Here is a 21,594-nt window from a genome sequence, read left to right as displayed (position 1 = left end):
GCATTAAAACATGCTTTTATTTACTTTTACTTAACTACTTTGACCTCTTTGAACAACATTGGAAATATATACTTTTAAAAACAATTTACATGATTCAAGACTTAAGGTTTCTATTAGGAAGAAATAAATGGGAAAATGAGCATCCTTTTCTTAAGAAACTTTGCTGGTTGCCAATCAGGGAGTAATGTTTGTTTAAGCTAATATTTCTTTTTCCTGTTGTTCAAGATATTTTATACCCCAAAACCGGTACATCATTGAGTTCCTAATCGTATTCTTAGATCATTTATTGTTTATTCCATTTGATATACCATTTTACTTGTGGCCAAATCAAAACAGTTTACAGTATGCAAATAAACAAATAATGCAAACAATGTATAGTATATAAAAAACACAAAATTATAAAAATAAAACATAGAACTCCATTGTTTTATAATAAAACCCACACTCCCAAGACCAGACTGTCACCCAGGCACACCATACACTCATATCAAATGGTAACATATTAAAATCCAGATATCATCTGTATATATTAAGATCCCCTTCTGGCAATTGACTGCCCCAACTTGACATTTCGTCCTTTAGATTGTAAGCTCCTTCGAGCAGGGACTGTCCTGCTTTATTAAACTGTACAGCGCTGCATAACCCTAGTAGCGCTCTAGAAATGTTAAGTAGTAGTAGTAGTGATTGGAGATCTGTTCTTTATATTACTGCCCAAGAATTAGATGGAGAAAAAACTCTCGAGTATCTTTGGTTCGGAATTTTGGAATAAATTACCCAAAGAGCTGCAGGAGATGGATTCTCTGCTGTCTTTTAGGAAGGGATTGAAGTATTACACTAATGGATTTGTGGGTTTCTTGCATGGGTGGTTTTATTCTGGCTTTTATTTTTCCTTTTTTCTTGTTTTATTTTTGTTGTAATGAGTCTAGTTCAATAAATGGGCTAACAATTGATGGTGATCAAGCTAGGGACCTTACGAATGCCACTAACAGCACTGTCACAGAGTCAAAGAATTATTTAATGTATAAGTATATACTTGTACATTTTATGAACACAGTACACCTACACCTACTTCATCCCTATGTCTGCCCCTGAATTAGACAAAGGTTAGGACGCAGGGTGGGAATTGAGCAAGGTTCAAAAAAAAAAAGTTCACGAATTAAAGTTAAGTAAAGTTAAGTCATTCAGAAACAAAACCTGAGAGTAGACAAGGACAGCAAAGAAGCAGTGAGTCTGTGATACAAACTTTCCCTCAACTCACACAGCTAAGGATCCTCTGTGCTTATCCCAGGCTCTACCTCTCACTCCCTAAGGATCCTCTGTGCTTATCCCAGACTGTACCCTGCCCCCCCCCCCCCCCCCCACCATAGCTAAGGATACTCTGTGCTTATCCCAGGTTTTACCTCTCACAGCTAAGGATCCTCTGTGCTTATAACAGACTTTACCCTTCACTCCCCCCACAGCTAAGGATCCTCTGTTTTTATCCCAGGCTTTACCCCTCATTCCCCCCACAGCTAAGGGTCCTCTGTGCTTATAACAGACTTTACCCATCACTCCCCCCACAGCTACAGCTCTGTGCTTATAACAGACTTTACCCATCACTCCCCCCACAGCTAAGGATCCTCTGTTTTTATCCCAGGCTTTACCCCTCATTCCCCCCACAGCTAAGGGTCCTCTGTGCTTATAACAGACTTTACCCCTCATTCCCCCCACAGCTAAGGGTCCTCTGTGCTTATAACAGACTTTACCCATCACTCCCCCCACAGCTACAGCTCTGTGCTTATAACAGACTTTACCCATCACTCCCCCCCACAGCTACAGATTCTCTGTGCTTATCCTAGATTTTACCCATCACAGTTAAGGATCCTCTGTGCTTATCTCAGACATCCCAGGCTTTATCCCTCACTCCCCAACAGCTACAGATCCTCTGTGCTTATCCCAGATTTTACCCTCCACAGCTAAGGATCCTCTGTGCTTATCCCAGACTTTGACCCTCACTCCCCCTCCCCAGGCTGAGGATCCTTTGTGTTTACTTTGGACTTTCTTGAATTCCATTACTGGTTTTTATTCCACCCACTCCTGTGTAAGGCTGTTCTCTGTATTGCCAACTTGATAGTGAAAGAACATTTTTGAAGGTTACTCCAGAATGATTGCATTTCTCTTTTAATTTTGTAGTTGTTCTGACCTTCATGGGAGATCTACCATGCGCTCCTAACTCTGAAGTGGTTCTCACCCACAGGCTGTTGGAGGTACCTGATGCACACTCTTCTTTCTCACCAGTGACAGATTTCAAAATCGTGTGAGATATGACAAGAGAAATCAATAAATGTATAAAGCATTTCTACTTGAAGCAAATCTTAAATGACTTTCAGATTAAAAAAACTAAACTAAACAGAGGGGTTAGCTTGCATGGAGCAGGAGTTACAACTCTGAGAATAGGGGGAGTGTTGGTTTAGGTTTATGCATTTATAATCTGCCTATAACTAAAATGAATGCAAAACAACATACATAAAAACACAAATTAAGCAAATCAATATAACAAACATAAAGCATCAAACATAATAAAAACATACCCACTATCCACCTTATTTTCGAAAGAGAAAGATGCCCATATTTCAACCCACATCGGGAGATGGGCGTCTTTCTCCCGTGGGCACCCAAATCGGTATAATCGAATGCCCATTTTGGGCGTCTTCAACTGCAATCTGTCGCGGAAACGGCCAAAGTTGACGGTGGCGTGTCGGAGGCGAGGTGAAGGTGGGACTTGGGCGTGTTTATCAGCTGAGGAGAGATGGGCGTCCTCGGCTGATAATCGAAAAAAGAACGGTGTTTTAGCGCGAATTTGGGTCACTTTTTTTGGACCCTTTTTTTTCACGAACAAGTCCCAAAAAAGTGCCCTAAATGACCAGATGACCACCGGAGGGAATCAGGGATGACCACCCCTGACTCCCCCAGTGGTCACTAACCCCCTCCCACCAAAAAAAAACAACTTTAAAAACTTTTTTTCCAGCCTGTATGCCAGCCTCAAATGTCATCCAGCTCCATCACAGCAGTATGCAGGTCCCTGGAGCAGTTTTAGTGGGTGCAGTGTACTTCAGGCAGACGGACCCAGGCCCATTCCCCCCTACCTGTTACACTTGTGATGGTAAATGGGAGCCCTCTAAACCGCCCCCAAAACCCACTGTACCCACATCTAGGTGCCCCCCTTCAGCCATAAGTGCTATGGTAATGGTGTAGAGTTGTGGGCAGTGGGTTTTGGGGGGATTTGGGGGGCTCAGCACCCAAGGAAAGGGAGCTATGGACTTCAGAGGTAGTTAAAGTTTTTTTAAATTATTACAAGTGCCCCCTAGGGTGCCCGGTTGGTGTCCTGGCATGTGAGGGGGACCAGTGCACTACGAATCCTGGCACTTCCCACGACCCAATGCCTTGGATTTGTTCGTTTTTGAGCTGGACGCCTTCAGTTTCCATTATAGCTGAAAAACGAAACCGCCCAGCTCAAATCCACACAAATCCGATGCATTTGGCTGGCACAAACCGTATTATTGGAAAAAAGATGGACGCCCATTTTTTCCAAAAATACGGTTTGTCCCACCCCTTCACGTACCCATTCTCGGAGATAGACGCCCATGGAGATGGGCGTTCGCGTTCAATTATGCTCCTCTATACCATACACACTCTCATCTTAATTAGAGTGCATCTCAGATATATGTGTGTGTGTGTGTGTGTGTGTAGAGGGGGGGAGCAGTTAACCTGTACGAATCCTGGCCACCTTCCCTGTTAGACTGGGTGTATCACACTTGTCTTTATATAACATCATTTTCTATGTTACTTAACTGTGTAATCTCTGTGATTAATAACAAAAAACAAGGGCAACTAGGAGATAGGTAGATATTGTAGCAGTCAGATCCAAAGGAATAGATCACATCTATTTAAAACAAATCAATCACAAAATACAACACATTTGTCTTTTAAGTTATACTCATTGATTGCTCAGCATGCTATGGCGAACCACCTGCACGTCAGGCCACTTTGCTTATAATGAAGTTAATGCCACACAAGGATGAGCTGTGTGTATCAAAGAGTGCAGAAAACCAAGGAGAAGAAAACGAACAGAACAATCTAAAAATAAATAAAAACAGAGAAGGGCAACACTTATACACAAGTGGTTCTAGTCACCTGGAATCAATACTCTGGGATTATTATTATTATTATTTGTTACATTTGTATCCCACATTTTCCCACCTTTTTGAAGGCTCAATGTGGCTTACATATAACCGTTAACAGCGTTAGCCGATTCCGGTCTAAATAAATACATAGTATGAATGAATACACAGTGATATTATGGTAGAATGAGGTACATGTATGGTAGGTACAATTGGGGAGAACTTAGGGAGGGAAAGGGGGAAGAAGAGTCAGGTAATGTCCGCTACGGTCTTCGGTTACATTGTGTCGCAAGATAAAGATAAAACCTTAAAAAAAGGAAAAGGAGAATTAAGATTGTGTGTTTATGTTTGTGCAGGTGCAGTGTGCACCTGTATAAATGAAATCATAGAACAAAACAGAGTAAACAACCCCCCCCCCCCCCCACCGTGAAAAGTAAGACCCTTCCTCTCCCGATGAGGATTAAAAATCTTCTAAACCTGATTATTCTTCTCCATAGGATAATAAGCAAATGAATGCACTGGGATGAGAATCACTTAAGCTACTGAGTGCAAGAAAAGAGTCCTTCTGTAATAGATAAAACTATCAGAAACAATGGGAACATATGAGAGTTATAGAAACATATCAGAAATCTTTCTATATCAAAATAAAAATAGGAATGAAAATGAAACTAAGTACTACCACACAGTACAGGGCACATATTGTCCTGCTCCCCATATCTGTCCCAAATGTACCAGAGACTCATTAATTTACTTAAAACTTGCTATACCGCTTTAAGGGGCCCTTTTACTAAAGGGCAGTAGGGCTACCATGTGGGTAGCACATAGCGATCAGCGCCTCCGCAGGGATGCTGAGACTTCCTGCAGTATTGCTGTGATCAGCGTGCATCGATACCTGCAGTAGAAATGAGAAATTAGTTTGTAAAGCGGGGGGGGGGGGGGGGGAGGGGAGTAGGCATTCCGTGTGGTAATCAGGCAGCGCACGGTCATCGCCACGTACTGCCCAATTACCATAGGATTAGTGCGTGAGCCCTTACCGCCAAATAAATAGGTGACGGTAAGGGCTCGGGTGGGAATGGTCTCGCGCCAATTGTGAAATCAGCGCACGGCCATTACTTACAAATTACGATTCCATCATTCTTCCACCGCGCTAGAAAGTGACCGGAGTGCACGCCAAACCCATGCGCTAATCATGGCGCCAGCCACTTTCTAGCGCAGCTTGATAAAAAGACTCCTAACTGACTCGCAGGACAAAATGGTATGCAGACAACAATAACATAAAGGAGCTACAGTAACCATCAGAAATGAGATATCTCACACCAGTTCCAAGTAGACACAAATTTCAGGAGAAGCACCCAGAGCAATCAGGGCCCAGCTGAGTCAGGGGCCAGAGGCTTCCTGAAAAGAAAACATGTTCTAACCACCAATTTAAAATGTTTTAAGGAAAGCTCTCCACAGATCTAGAAGCTTGTAAATGCAGAGGGATCCAGTATTATAACATCTACTGGGCAGCCCTCAGAAACTGAAAAGAAGTAACAGGAAGCAAACAATTAGTGTTATCCAAATTTTTAGAGAACCTAGAGTTGTTAAGAAGCTTGACCCAGCTCAGCTATAATCCCATATTAAAGAGGGGGGTGGGGGTACCAATTGAAGCATTAATATCACATATGAATTCAAATCACAGTTGTCAGCCTATTCACTTAATCAGATTGTAGGAGATGTACGATTGAGGAGTGTGCAGTAATGGCTAAGAAAGCAAATAGAATGTTAGGTATTATTAGGAAAGGAATGGAAAACAAAACTAAGAAAGTTATAATACCTTTGTATTGCTCCATAATGTGACAGCACCTTGATGCTGTGTGCAATTCAAAAAAGATATAGCAGAATTAGAAAAGATACAGAGAAGGGCGATGAAAGTGATAAAGGGGATGGGACGACTTCCCTATGAGGAAAGACTAAAGTGGCTAGGGCTCTTCAGGTTGAAGAAAAGACAGCTGAGGGGAGATATGATAGAGGTCTATAAAATACTGAGTGGAGTGGAATGGGTAGACGTGAATCACTTGTTTTCGCTTTCCAAAAATACTAGGACTAGGGGGCACACAATGAAGCTACTAAGTAGTAAATTTAAAATGAATCAATGAAAATATTTCTTCACTGAACGAGTAATTAAACTCTGAAATTCATTGCCAGAGAATGTAGTAAAAGCACTTAGCTTAGCAGGGTTTAAAAAAGGTTTGGATAATTTTCTAAAAGAAAAGTCCATAAACCATTATTAATATGGACCTGAGAAAATCCACTGCTTATTCCTAGGTTAACCAGCATAAAATATGTTGTATTGTTCTGGGATCTTGCCAGCTACTTGTGACCTGGACTGCCCACTGTAGGAAATAGGATACTGGGCTTGATGGACCTTCAGTCTGTCCCAGTATGGCAACAGTTATGTTCTTATGGGTGTAGTTAGTAATGTGTGCTACCATTAAGATGTGTTATTTTACTGTTAACCCAGTTACTAAGGTTTTGAGCTTAATGCACTATGGTGCAGGATTTTAATGCGCAGCAAACCCAAACGCTGCATCAAGAAGTATTTTTTGTTGCAGGTCATACATTAACATTCAGATTAACACACAGTACTTGCTCTTGTTCATACCCACTCGAATCTCAAAATGGCTGCCATGACGTCTAGCAGCAGCCTCAACAGCTGGAGGTCGAGTCTGGCACGGGAGGTTGTGACAGCCATTTTGAAAGTGGAGATGGCATAGGCAGGAGCAACCAGGGTTTGCTCCTGCCCGACTACACCACTAGACCACCAGGGTTTGTAAGGTAGGGCGGGGAAGCCTACAGATGGGTCCTGGGGGAGGGGAATATTTCTGTTCGGGGGAGGATAGAAGGGAGGCTGCTCCTGTTTGGGGTGGGTGGGGGAGTGTGCTAATTTTTGGCACTGAAACTGAAATTCAGTAGGCCTTTACCACTCACGTATACATCCCCTTACGGTTACGGGCTAAGCAGGTTTGGTGTTTGTTATAGAATTAGCATCTTGCACTTACTCATAACGCCAATTATTGGTGTCTCTAGGTCACATAAGTGCTCTCATTCTATAACATACATGTGCTGGGCGCCAAGTTATTGAATGAGGGGGTTAATCCGTAAAGAAACAATTTAGTGTAATGTTTGCTGTCCAAGGAACTAAATTCAAGATCAGCCGGACCCCATGAAGAATCATTTTCAAAACATAAATGACTAACATCAGTAGAGTACATGTATTTAACCTAATGATGACACCTCTAGCCAAGCTTCTAGACAATCAAAACCTCAACCCATACATATATGCTGACGACGTCACAATCTACATCCCATTCAAACATGATCTACAGGAAATCACCAACGAGATTAGCCAAAGTTTCCAAATCATGCACTCCTGGGTGGACGCATTTCAGCTAAAACTCAACGCAGAAAAAAACACAATGTCTTATACTCACCTCACAATATAACACAAGTAAATTTTCCACCATAACCACCACAAACATGTCCCTTCCCGTCTCTAACACTCTGAAAATCCTGGGTGTTACCATCGATCGAAATCTCACGCTTGAAAATCACGAGAAGAATACTACTAAGAAACTGTTCCACTCCATGTGGAAACTCAAAAGAGTAAAACCTTTCTTCCCAAGGGCCATTTTCCGAAACCTGGTACAGTCAATGGTATTAAGTCACCTGGACTACTGCAATGCACTTTACACTGGCTGTAAAGAACAGGTTATTAAGAAACTCCAAACCACTCAAAATACCGCAGCCAGACTAATATTTGGAAGGACAAAATATGAAAGCGCAAAACCCCTAAGAGAGAAACTACATTGGCTCCCACTCAAAGAACGGACCACGTTCAAAATCTGTACGATTGTTCATAAAATTATTTACAGAGATGCCCCGTCCTACATGCTTGACCTTGTGGACCTTCCATCCAGAAATGCTAAAAGATCTGCCCGCACTTTTCTCAATCTTCACTTCCCCAACTGCAGAGGATTAAAATACAAACTAACTTACGCGTCCAGCTTTTCATACATAAGCACGCAGATGTGGAATGCACTTCCAAATCACTTGAAAACAATTAACAAAATAACAAGCTTTCGTAAATCGCTGAAAACCTACCTCTTCACAAAAGCTTACCATGAGAATCCATAACTAACCACTCCTCCCTTACTATAATTGCCTTCTTTCCACAATTGCTTGATTAGATTGACTTGTTAGCCTTGTTACTCTTAATATATTTGTAACACCAATTGTATTTCTTTACCCTGAAATGGTGATGCCATAACAGGTCTTTGTAAGCCACATTGAGCCTGCAAATAGGTGGGAAAATGTGGGATACAAGTACAATAAATAAATATTTAAAAATGTCCTTCTTTATAAATACAGATGTGTGGGGAAGGCCCATGCCCTCAGGAACTGCAGCTGGAGGTTTACTGCCAAATACTTAAGCAACTGACGTATACCAGCAGCTCCAAGAGGTAACACCTGAACATTACCTGAAGGATGGAAAGGTGGGAGCTTCAGGAAAGGGAAGACCAAAGGTCATATGGAGAGTGGAGGAGAAGAGAAACAAAAGCAGGAACGGGGGGGGGGGGGGGGGGGTGGAGGGAAAGAGGAAAGGAGTCCAGAGAGAGGAGAAGAGGGAGGACAGCAAAGACGGGGTGAGGGAAGAAAGACACCTTCAGAAAAGATCATTACCCTGCCCTTCCTCACTGCGTATCTACTAACCATCATCCTGCCCCCTCCTTTCACTCCTCACCCCATGTCCTCTACTCCCACAGTATTTATTTTATTTATTTAATTATTGGGATTTATTAACCACCTTTATGAAGAGATTCACCCAAGGCAGTGCACTTACAATTTTGTTGACAGCATAACAATTGTCTAGGCCTTTTAAAGCGTAATATATGTAAAGATTTAATATCCCAGAAGTATAACCTCGGCACATCATCACACACCTGGAGCCTGTTTAGTTTCTGAAATTTCCTTGATTGAATAAATATAGATAGTTTACTTACAGTCAGATGTTCAGAAGTGTTGCCCCAAGACAAGAGACTCTGTAATTCTGAGAGCTGTATCAGAATTACGGAAATCTGAAGAAAGGAAGCTTGTTGCAGAGGTGGATGAATAGTTTAACAGATGCAAGCAGTTTAGAACTGGGAGGCTGGAATATGCAATATCTTATGAGAAAGAATGAACAAGGTAAAAAACGAGTTTGTTACAAGAGGGGTGGGTAGCAGGACATGTGCTGTATGAAGCAAGAATGAGAATGTCTCGTGGAGAAGGGGAGGTTAAGAAAGGACTGAAGGGATGGGGAAAGGGATGGAAGGATGGGTTAGCTAAGAGGAGGGATGTGATTATACCTCATTATATTTTATGATATCGTCCTCTACTGTTAAGATTAATTGTGATTTTAACATTCTCTGTTTCTGTCTGGTCCCTTCCACTAGTGTCTTTATGGCTTTACTGTTCCTAATATGACAATCTGACGGTCACCTCAGCCCTGGAGAAATCTGTAGTGCTGTATCAGAATCCAGCAAATGTACCCCCATAGAAAGTGAGCCCCTCTCCAGGGCCCTCTTTGCTTTTAATTCATTCTCTTTTTCCCCACACAGTGACAAATATTACCGCGTCTGGCAGTTACTCTACACCATGTTGGCTTATTACCTCTGCCCTGCCCCCCTCCAGAGCACTATGAAGAAGTACCTGAAGGCCGTCGGCACACACGGCAATGCAAGCTTAGCAGGTAGAAAGTTGTTCAGTCACAGTGTCCATAATACAAACAAATACAGGCCACAACTACAGACAAGAGTCTTTGACAAACTATGTCATAAGGAAGTGCAAGATCTGGTCCATCTATCATTTTTAGTAGAATAATATTGTGATTTCTAGTATATTAATTATAACAATATATATGCCTTCAGCTTGGAGTAGACCTTCTATCATAAGAACATAAGCGTTCTCATACTGGGACAGACCGAAGGTTCATCAAGCCCAGCAACCTGTTTCCAACAGTGGCCAATCCAGGTCAAAAGTACTTGAACAGTAAAACAGATTTTATTCTGCTTATCCTAGAATATGCAGCTGATTTTCCCAAGTTATCTTAATAATGGCTTATGGACTTTTCTTTTAGGAAATTATCCAAACCTTTTTTAAACCTGCTAAGCTAACTGCTTTTACCGCATTCTCTGGCAATGAATTCCAGAGTTTAATTACTCATTGAATGAAGAAATATTTTCTTTGATTCATCTTAAATGTACTATTTAGTAACTCCTTTGTGTGCCCCCTAGTCCTAGTATTTTTGGAAAGAGTAAACAAGTGATTCACGTCTACCTCAGCAGTCTCTTCTCCAAGCTAAAGAGCCCCAGCCTCTTTAGCCTTTTCTCATAGGGAAGTCGTCCCATCCCCTTTATCATTTTCATTGCCCTTCTCTGTACCTTTTCTAATTCCACTATGCGGTGACCAGAACTGCACACAGTATTCGAGGTGCAGTCCCACAATGGAGCGATACGAAGGCATTATAACATTCTCAGTTTTGTTTTCCATTCCTTTCTTAATAATTCCTAACATTTTGCGTATTTATTTATTTCAGCATTTATGTCCCTCATTTTGCAATTCACATTGTTTCAGTGTGGCTTACAAACAAATAGAGCAGTTACATTTGATGACATTATCTGTGTCGGTGGCAGAAAGAAATGGAGTGCAGGTTAGTGTGGAAAATTAAGTTAACAATTAGTTATCAGATTAACAAGTCTAGTTTGGAGTCCCCATGAGTCTTCTTAGAAGAACGTTTTGAAGAAGAACACTTTGAGTTGTTTTTGGAAGTTCAAGTAGTCGTTCATGCTTTTTAAGGCTTTCGGGATTGTGTTCCAATTCTGTGTGCATAGATATGTGAAGCTCAAAGACCATACTGATAGGTATCGCAGTCCTTTGCAGTTGGGGAAGTGGAGTGTAAGGTAGCTTCTTGATTCTGTGTTTATGTTGTGCATTGGTAGGGTTATTAGGTCGGCCATGTATGTTGGAGCTAGACCGAATATGATTTTGTAAGCAATCATACATAGCATGAAAGTTATTCTTGCCTTGATCGGGAGCCAATGTAAGACCTGGAGTAATGGTGTTGCTCTGTTGTAGCGAGATTTTCCATGAATCAACCATGTTGCAGTGTTTTGTGCTGTTTTTAAGTTTGTAGGACCTGATCTTTGCACCTGGCATGATGTGCTAAGGCTACTGTTTGTACAAGCATGCGGAAGACTTTTCTTGGAAAGTAGTTTCTTACACGTCTTAGTTTCCACATTGTTTGGAACATTTTCGTTAAGACCTTTGTTCAGTGGCATTCATATGGGGGGGGGGGGGCGGTGGGTGCGGTCTGCCCCAGGTGCACGCCGCTGGGGGGGTGCCACGCGCCTGTCGGCGCCGCTCATTCCATGCTTCCTCTGCCCCGGAACAGGTTACTTCCTGTTCCGGGGCAGAGGGAGCATGGAACGAGCGAAGCAGACAGACGCGCGGCACCCCCCCAGCAGGTAAAGATGCACCCGGGGGGGGGGTGTTGTTTCGCCGGGGGAGGTGTCATTTTGCCAGGGGGGACGCATCGGCGATCCTCCCCGGGTGTCAGCCACCCTAGGAACACCACTGCCTTTGTTGTCTGTTTTTCGAAAAACAGGTTTCTGTCTAGTGTTATTCGTAGGACTTTTAGGCTGTTGCAGCTAGCAGGTGGGTGTATTCATTTGGAGTGATGCTGGGGAAGGTGTTCTTGCAGTAGGTGGATGTGAGGATTAGGAATTGTGTTTTCTCTTTGTTCAGTTTTAATTTGAATGCAGTTGCCCAGGATTCTAGGATGTTCACTCCTTGGGTTAGTTTGATCGCAATTTCTGTCAGGTCCTTGTCAAATGATAAGTAGATTGATACATCATCTGCATAGATGAATGGGTTGGAGCCATGTCTTGCCAGCATGTTGGCCAGTGGGGTCATTATTATATTGAAATTTATGGGTGATATTGGTGATTCTTGCAGGACTCTGCATTTTGCCGTCCACGCAGGGGAGAGTGTGTTATCTATCTTGACTTGGTAGGTTCTGGATATCAAAAATCCCTTAAACCATTCTATTACTTCTCCACCGATGCCAATTTTGTCCATTAGTCTTTGGTGATCGACCATGTCAAAGGCACTTGACATGTCGAATTGTAGGAGTAGGATTTTCTTTTCTTTGCTGATTTCCCTTTTGAAGTTGGTTAATAGTATTATTAGTACTGTTTCGGTACTGTATTGTGGCCAGAATCCCATTGTGAGTCATGGAGAATGGAGAAGTTGTTGAGGCATTCCATGAACTGTTTGGCTACCAGGCCTTCCATGGCCATGAGATGTGTGGAGGCCACTGGTCTGTAGTTGGTGATTTCACTTTTGCTCTTTTGTGTGTTCTTTGGTATCAGTGTTAGAGCTATTCTGCCTTTTTCTGTTAGAAATAAACCTTTGGATAGCATGTATGATATGTGAGATCAGATTTGTTCTATGAAATGTGTAGGGGCTTCATACATTAGGTGGTTAGGGCATTCGCCTAGCAGAATGCCTTGGAGAATGTTTTGACTAACTATGTTTGACTAACGATGTCAGTTGTGGGTGGAGTGAATGATGTCCAGATTCTGTCCGTGGCAATGCCTTCCTGCTTCACTTCCATTCATCTTTGTATGAGTCTAGGGTTCTGTGGCCTTGTGTTAGCCCCTTTCTAAGATCTACGACCTTATTCTCGAAGTGTTTTGCTAGGTCTTATGTGAATGGGGTCAATTCATTCTGCGATGTCACAGAATTTGTGTCAAGTATGTTTTTTACTAGTCCATGTGGAGGGGCATTTTCGAAAGAGATTTGGATGTCCTTGCAAAATGGCGAAATCCAGGGGTGGGGAAACCTGTATTTTCGAAACAAGATGGACATCCATCTTTCATTTCGAAAATACCGCCAGGGTCGTCCAAATCCTTAAATTTGGACGTCCCCAGATTTAGTCATCCCTGGACATGGACTTTTCTGACTTTCGGCGATTTTCGAAACCAAAGATGTCCATGTCAAATATGGCCAAATGCAAGCCATTTGGTCATGGGATGAGCCAGCATTTCTAGTGCACTGGTCCCCCTGACATGCCAGGACACCAACCAAGCACCCTAGGGGGCACTGCAGTGGACTTCATAAATTGCTCCCAGGAACATAGCTCCATTACCTTGTGCACTGAGCCCCTCAACCCCCCCTCAAAACCCTCTACCCACGACTGTACACCACTACCATAGCCCTTACGGGTGAAGGGGGGCACCTATATATGGGTACAGTGGGTTTGTGGTGGGTTTTGGAGAGCTCACTGTTCCCTCCACAAATGTAACAGGTAGGGGGGTATGGGCCTGGGTCCGCCTGTCTGAAGTGCACTGCAGTACCACTAAAACTGCTCCAGGGACCTGTATGCACTGTCATGGACCTGAGTATGACATCTGAGGCTGGCATAGAGGCTGGCACGACATATTTTGAAGATGTTTTTTGAGGATGGGAGGGGGTTAGTGACCACTGGGGGAGTAACGGGAGATCATCCCCGATTCTCTCCAGTGGTCATCTGGTCATTTCGGGCACCTTTTTGTGCCTTATTCGTAAGAAAAACAGGTCCAGGTGAAAACATCCAAGTGTTCGTCAGGCACATCCTTGTTTTTTTCGATTATGAGTCAAGGATGTCCAAGTGTTAGGCATGCCCAAGTCCTGCCTTCACTACGCCTCCAACATGCCCCCTTGAACTTTGGCCGTCCTTGCGATGGAGTGCAGTTGGAGACATCCTAAATCGGGTTTCGATTATACCGATTTGGACGTCCCTGGGAGAAGGATGTCCATCTTCCGATTTATGTTGAAAGATGGACGTCCTTCTCTTTCGAAAATGAGCCCCATAGGTTCCTTGTCTTTCTGTATTCTATTCCTACTTGTTTTCTGTAGTGATTCCATTTTGCTTGTCTTATACTCACCTGTAATGGAAAAGTTTGTGCTTGATATTGAGTTCTGCCTAAGTGTTATCATATTTAATGTTTCTTGAAAGTACATAATGAAGTAATGATATCATAATTTGAAAGTACATAATTAACTCCCATATGGATATTTAATGCTCTCTTGAAAGTAATGGACTCTCAGGACAGGAATTGATAGCATTATCGTACTAAATTAAGTAATTTGTACTAAATGGAATGACAACATGCTCAGGGCTAAGGATGATGTTTCACATGAATCTCTGGAAACCTGGCCAGTTCCTGGGGATGCATTAAGAAACTGTCACTCCTTAGCTACACGTCATCCTTATTCAATTGAATGAGATCATGTTTACTGGTCAGTATAAAAGCTGGGAGTTAAAGCTGAACAGATGAAAGTCTCCACTAGGAACAGACGTGTTGCCTAGGCCTCTCGTGCCCACTGAGGCTTTCTCTGTTTGGCTGCATCGGGACTTCCCAGCCTCTGACGGGGGATGTTGTCTGCAACTCAAGCGGTAATATATGGTTTATAATTTACTTACTTGAATAAAGTTTATTTAATAACCTTTGACCGTCTCTATATCTATGTCTGACAGAGATATACTCGAAAGAACCAATAGCAGAACATCACCTTGTAGCTCTTTATTGCATTTTTCCATTCCAGCTTATTCTCATTGGTTTTATGCTTTATTCTTCTCTGTTCTCGTTTTCTGCATTGGCATTTTAGTTCCTTTAGGTCTTTATTGAACCAAGGGGATGATTTGGTTTTATATTTCTTCTTCTTCATTACCGGGGCAATTTTGTCTAGTGTAAGTTTCCATTATTCGTCCCAGATGGTTAGGAATTCTGTAGTTTTGGTTGGTAGGTTTCTAGGTTGTTAAGGATTCTGTTCCAGAACTCTTTGCCATTGAGCATGCCTCATGATTTATATTGGGTCGGTGTTTTCTTGGTTTGAGATGAGGTTTCTTTCCAGCTGAGTTAGCTGCAGTCTATAATGATCAGACCATGGTATTTCCCACCAATTATAATTTCCTATTTGTATTGCTTGGTTGGTAGTAAATCTGTAGGCTAGTAAGTCAAGTGCATGCCCTTTTACGTGGATCTTAGATACTGTTGGATGTAGGAAGTCCCAAAGTTTTAGTATTTTCCTGTGTTTTTGTCTTCCTATTCATCTAGATGTAGGTTGATGCCTCGAGTATGGTATTTGAACATGTCATACAGGAGTTTGATATAAAGTCCATAAAGTCTGTTTGGGATTCCTACCAATTGCCTGGTGGTCTGTACATAAGTATATAAGCATTGCCATAGTGGGACAGACCGAAGGTCCATGAAGCCCAGCATCCTGTTTCCAACATTGGCCAATCTAGGTTACAAATATCTGGCAAGATCCCAAAACAGCACAATACATTTTATGATGCTTATCTTAGAAATAAGTAGTGGATTTTCCCCAAGTCCATCTTAATAATGTCTTATGGACTTTGCTAGCCAAACATTTTTAAACCCTACTAAGCTAACTGCATTTACCACATTCTGTGGCAACAAATTCCAGAGTTTAATTACTTATTGAGTGAAGAAATATTTTCTTTGATTCATCTTAAATTTACTACTTTGTAGCCTCATATCTCCCCCCAGACATCTTTTCTCCAAGCTGAAGATCCCTAGCCACTTTAGCCTTTCCTCATAGGGAAGTCATCTTATCCCCTTTATTATTTTCATCGCCTTCTATGTACCTTTTATAATTCCACTATATATTTTTTGAGATGCGGTGACCAGAACTACACACAGTATTTGAGGTACAGTCACACCATGGAGTGATACAAAGGCATTATAACATCCTTATTATTTTTCCCATTCCTTTCCTAATAATACCTAACATTCTATATGCTTTCTTAGCCATTGTCACACACTGAGCAGAGGGTTTCAATGTATCATCAACTATGACACCTAGATTCCTTTCTTGGTCAGTGACTCCTAATGTGGAACCTTGTATCACATTGCTATAGTTCGGGTTCCTCTTTTCTACATGCTTCACTTTGCATTTGCTCACATTAAACTTCATCTGCCAATTGGATGCCCAGTTTCCCAGTCTCGTAAGGTCCTCTTGTAATTTTTCACAATCCTCTTGCGATTTAACAACTTTGAATAACTTTGTGTCTTCAGCAAATTTAATTACCTTACTAGTTACTCCCATCTCTAGATCATTTAGAAATAAGTTAAAAAGCAGTGATCCCAGCACAGACCTCTGGGGAACCCCACTATCTACCCTTCTCCATTGAGAATACTGACCATTTAACCCTACTGTCTGTTTTCTATCTTTTAACCAGTTTTTAATCCACAGTAGAACACTACTTCCTATCCCATGTCTCTCCAATTTCTTCTGGAGTCTTTCAAGAGGTACTTTGTCAAATGCCTTTTGAAAATCCAGATACACAATATCAACCGGCTCCCCTTTATCCACATATTTGTTTAGCCCTTCAAAGAAATGTACTAGATTGGTGAGGCAAGTTTTCCCTTCACTAAATCCATGTTGGCTTTTTTTCATTAATCCATGCTTTTGAATATGCTCTGCATTTTTCTTCTTTATAATAGTCTCTACCATTTTGCCCAGCACTGATGTCAGGCTTAGTGGTCTATAATTTCCTGGATCATCTCTGAAAATCGGCATTACATTGGCCACCCTCCAATCTTCCGGTACCATGCTTGATTTTAAAGATAAATTACATATTAATAACAATAGTTCTGCAAGTTCATTTTTCAATTCTATCAGTACTCTGGGATGAATGCCATCCGGTCAAGGTAATTTGCTACTCTTCAATTTGTCAAATTGTGTCATTATATCTTCCAGGTTTAGAGAGATTTCAATTTGGTTTCTCTGACTCGTCAACTTTGAATACCATTTCTGACACCAGTATCTCTCCCAAATCTTCCTTGGTGAATACCAGAGCAAAGAATTCATTTAATCTGTCCGCTATGGCTTTGTGAGTGCCCCTTTTACCCCTTGGTCATGTGCGAGGGGCATTTTCGAATGGGGATGCCCATCTCTAAGGGCGCCCATTTCTGAGGACGTCCCCGCGAAGGGGCGGGGCATCCCATATTATCGAAACAAGATGGGCGTCTATCTTTCATTTCAATAATACAGTCGGGGATGCCCAAATCTCAAAATTTAGGTTGACCTAAGAGATGGTAGACCTAAAGGTTGAGATGGTCGACCTTAGAGATGGACGCCGATAATGGAAACCGAGGACACCCATCTCAAAAACGACCAAATGCAAGCCCTTTGGTTGTGGGAGGAGCCAGCATTCGTAGTGCACTGGTCCTCTTCAAATGCCAGGACACCAACCGGGCACCCTAGGGGGCACTGCAGTGGACTTCACAAATTGCTGCCAGGTGCATAGCTCCCATACCTTTGGTGCTGAGCCCCCCAAACCCACTCCCCACAACTGTACACCACTACCATAGCCCTAAGGGATGAAGGGGGGCACCTAGATGTGGGTACAGTGGGTTTCAGGTGGGTTTTGGAGGGCTCACATTTACCACCACAAGTGTAACAAGTCGGGGGGGATGGGCCTGGGTCCGCCTGCCTGAAGTGCACTGTACCCACTAAAAACTGCTCCAGGGACCTGCATACTGCTGTGATGGAGCTGGGTATGACATTTGAGGCTGGCATAGAGGCTGGAAAAAATGTATTTTATTTTTTTTTGGGGGGGGGGGGGGTGGGACCACTGGGGGAGTAAGGGGAGGTCATCCTCCATTCCCTCCGGTGGTCATCTGGTGAGTTCGGGCACCTTTTTGAGGCTTGGTCGTGAAAAAAATTGGACCAAGTAAAGTCTGCCAAATGCTCGTCAGGGATGCCCTTCTTTTTTCCATTATCGTCCGAGGACTCCCATCTCTGAACCATGCCCCCGTCCCGCCTTCGGTACATTGCTGACACGCCCCCGTGAACTTTGGTCGTCCCCGCGATGGAAAGCAGTTGAGGACGCCCAAAATCAGCTTTCGATTATGCCGATTTGGGCGACCCTGAGAGAAGGACGCCCATCTCCTGATTTTTGTCAGAAGATGGGCGTCCTTCTCTTTCGATTATGCTGCTGCTAGCAGTCTAACTGATTCTTTTGCCGACTTCTTTTTTACTGTGTGGTTTTGCCTCCAAAGCAATCTTTTTTTCAAAGTCTCTCTTTGAGAATAAAGTAACACAAACACCCCTGGGGTAAATTCTGGGATAAGCATAGAGGATCTTTTTCTGTGGGTGAGTGAGAGGTAAAGTCTGGGATAATCACAGATGATCCTTAGCTGTGAGGTAGTGAAGGGTAAAGCCTGGGGTAAGCACAGAAGACTCTTAGCTATGGAGGAGTGAGGGTGTAAAACTTGGGATATACACAGATGAATCTTAGCTGGGGGGAGTGAGGAGTAACCTGGGAGATCCTTAGTTGTGAGGGAGTGAGGTGTAAAACCTGGGATAAGCACAGATGATCCTTAGCTGGGGGGCAGGAGGATGAGAGATAAAGCATGGGATAATTAGAGGATCCTTAGCTGGGGGGAGTGAGGGATAAAACCTGGGTTAAGCACAGAGGATTCTTAGCGGGGGGGGGGGGGGGGGATTGTAGGAGTAAAGCCTGGGATAAGCACAGAGGATCTTTAGTTGTGAGGAAATGAGAGGTAAATTTTGTCATAAGCACAGAGAGTCCCTAGTTTCAGAGGTGTGAAGAGAATGCCAGAGATGAATTGGTATCTGTTCTTTCTGCCAAAAATAGAACTGTGCATATTGGTTATACATTATGGTCTGTATTTTGCCATCTGTTCTCTGTATAACATGATGCCTTTTCTGTATTTTCGTTTACTCACATTTATGCACTTGGTGAGGCACCACTGACCAGCCTTGTGCACTGCTGTTTTATTGTAAAGAAAAACATGAGCAAGGTATATTTTCAGGTTAAGGAATTAGACATTTCTGGACATAAGTACATAAGTAGTGCCATACTGGGAAAGACCAAAGGTCCATCTAGCCCAGCATCCTGTCACCGACAGTGGCCAATCCAGGTCAAGGGCACCTGGCACGCTCCCCAAACATAAAAACATTCCAGACAAGTTATACCTAAAAATGCGGAATTTTTCCAAGTCCATTTAATAGCGGTCTATGGACTTGTCCTTTAGGAATCTATCTAACCCCTTTTTAAACTCCGTCAAGCTAACCGCCCGTACCACGTTCTCCGGCAACGAATTCCAGAGTCTAATTACACGTTGGGTGAAGAAAAATTTTCTCCGATTCGTTTTAAATTTACCACACTGTAGCTTCAACTCATGCCCTCTAGTCCTAGTATTTTTGGATAGCGTGAACAGTCGCTTCACATCCACCCGATCCATTCCACTCATTATTTTATACACTTCTATCATATCTCCCCTCAGCCGTCTCTTCTCCAAGCTAAAAAGCCCTAGCCTTCTCAGCCTCTCTTCATAGGAAAGTCGTCCCATCCCCACTATCATTTTCGTCGCCCTTCGCTGTACCTTTTCCAATTCTACTATATCTTTTTTGAGATACGGAGACCAGTACTGAACACAATACTCCAGGTGCGGTCGCACCATGGAGCGATACAACGGCATTATAACATCCGCACACCTGGACTCCATACCCTTCCTAATAACACCCAACATTCTATTCGCTTTCCTAGCCGCAGCAGCACACTGAGCAGAAGGACAATGATGAGTTAAAGGGTAGTTGCTGCTGCTCTGACCATATGAAGGATTGTCCTAGTTTGGAAGAAAAAGCATGGGATAGAGCACTGAGTCTGCTGGTTTTCTGCACCAGCGCTAGTCGCTAGCCGACGTTTAGAAAAGTGTGCAGTGCCTTCTTCCTAGCGATATTCAATCTCTGTACATGTTGAACCCTCTCCTTTTCTTTCTTCTCTGTTGCAGGAGTGGCCAAGGCCTGCTATCAGCAGCTGGAGAGAACCAGGGTAATCGGAGGCCGGAGCCGTTACCCTTCTCCCATGGAGATCAAGGCCCTCTTGGTAAAGGAACACAGTCACTGAACCACTGGGCTACTGAGCCAAGCAAGCACATGTTTGAGGCGGTACATTTCCGGGGTCAGCAATTCGGCCATCATGTGGACAAGTAAAACTAGGGATGTGTATTTGTTAGTGCACATTTCGTTTAATGCTCCTTAAAAATTTAAGGGCATGCAAAATCAATTTAATACATGTTAACCTATGAATTAAACACTAGCCACATTGAGCCTGCCATGAGTGGGAAAGCGCGGGGTTCAAATGTAACAAAAAACCCCCCAAAAAACCCTAAAAGTGGAAAGAATGACGGTGTCCCACGAAAAGTCACAGGAGAAGAAAAGGAGTGGGAACAGAATCAAGCTCTTCAAAAAACAGACCAAAAGGCATCCAAAGTTGATAAATATTATTTACTTAAGGATGACTCAACACGGTACCATGTTTTGACACTGAAAAGTGCCTTCTTCAGGAGTCTTAGTAAACATATCTGGCAATCCTTTAGCGATATACTGTTGCTGCACTACACAAAGGTCTTTCTTAAGACCACTACCTTTACAGCTCCAATTTTAAGATATCATCTACAAGGATTGTCAGACACATTTACCAAGACTCCTGAAGAAGGCACTTTTCAGTGCCGAAACATGGTACCGTGTTGAGTCATTATGAAATAAATAATATTTATCAATGCTGGATGCCTTTTGGTCTGTTTTTTGAAGAACCTGATTCTGTTCCCACTCTTTTTCAACCTATGAATTAATACATATATGATTAATTTGTGTACATTCAAAAGTTCCTATGTATATTAGAAAAATTTGCAAGGCACAAGCATTAGTCTGTTTTTCTGAAGGTCCCCCTTTCCCTGTGGTGTTTCTATGGGCTAATTCTTCTTCTGGAGGACTTCCTCAGCCCCTGTACTTTTGCAATGGCTTAATCTAGTACTCTGTCTGGAAGATTCCTTCCACCTTTTTGCCACACAGAGGAGTTGCAATGACTTCATCATGCACCTGGAAGTCTTTTCCATTCCTCCACTCTAGCATCCTAGAGAATTCAAGGAGGTTACAGGGGTTCTGGATCTTTGAAAACAGGAATGGTCCTGATGTTACTAGAGAAAGAGGATGTTGTCCCTCTCTGTAAAAGTGGTAATAGGAAGAGATGAGGAATTACAGAGCAGTTATTCTGACTTCAGAGAGTGATAGGAAGAGAGAAATTTATTTATTTTATTTATTTGTTTATTTATTTGCTGCATTTGTATCCCTCATTTTCCCACCTATTTGCAGGCTCGATGTGGCTTACAATGTTCCTTCATGGCATTTGCCACTCCAGAGTTAAAAGGTACAGTTGATATTAAATAGAGTACATGGATTACATAATAGATTATGTGATTAACATAATGGATCGTCATTACAGAGTAAAAGAGACAATTGGTATTACCTAAAG

At 42.5% G+C, this 21,594-nt stretch overlaps 1 protein-coding gene across 1 annotated transcript in view; it reads left to right on the top strand.

Moving 5' to 3' along the window:
- The window catches only part of LOC115481096 (unconventional myosin-XV-like), a 95,919-nt gene that overhangs the window by 42,955 nt on the left and 31,370 nt on the right, over positions 1-21,594 (top strand). The window contains exons 6-9 of the mRNA XM_030220123.1: positions 2,173-2,246; positions 8,571-8,662; positions 9,800-9,930; positions 20,072-20,166. Of these exons, the coding sequence (XP_030075983.1) occupies positions 2,173-2,246; positions 8,571-8,662; positions 9,800-9,930; positions 20,072-20,166 (392 nt within the window). The remainder of the gene's footprint in view (positions 1-2,172; positions 2,247-8,570; positions 8,663-9,799; positions 9,931-20,071; positions 20,167-21,594) is intronic.

The sequence above is a fragment of the Microcaecilia unicolor genome, chromosome 1 (genome assembly GCF_901765095.1).
Source record: "Microcaecilia unicolor chromosome 1, aMicUni1.1, whole genome shotgun sequence".
NCBI lineage: Eukaryota > Metazoa > Chordata > Amphibia > Gymnophiona > Siphonopidae > Microcaecilia > Microcaecilia unicolor.
Note: the sequence above shows the minus strand (reverse complement) of the source record. Positions and strands in the feature narration are given on the sequence as shown.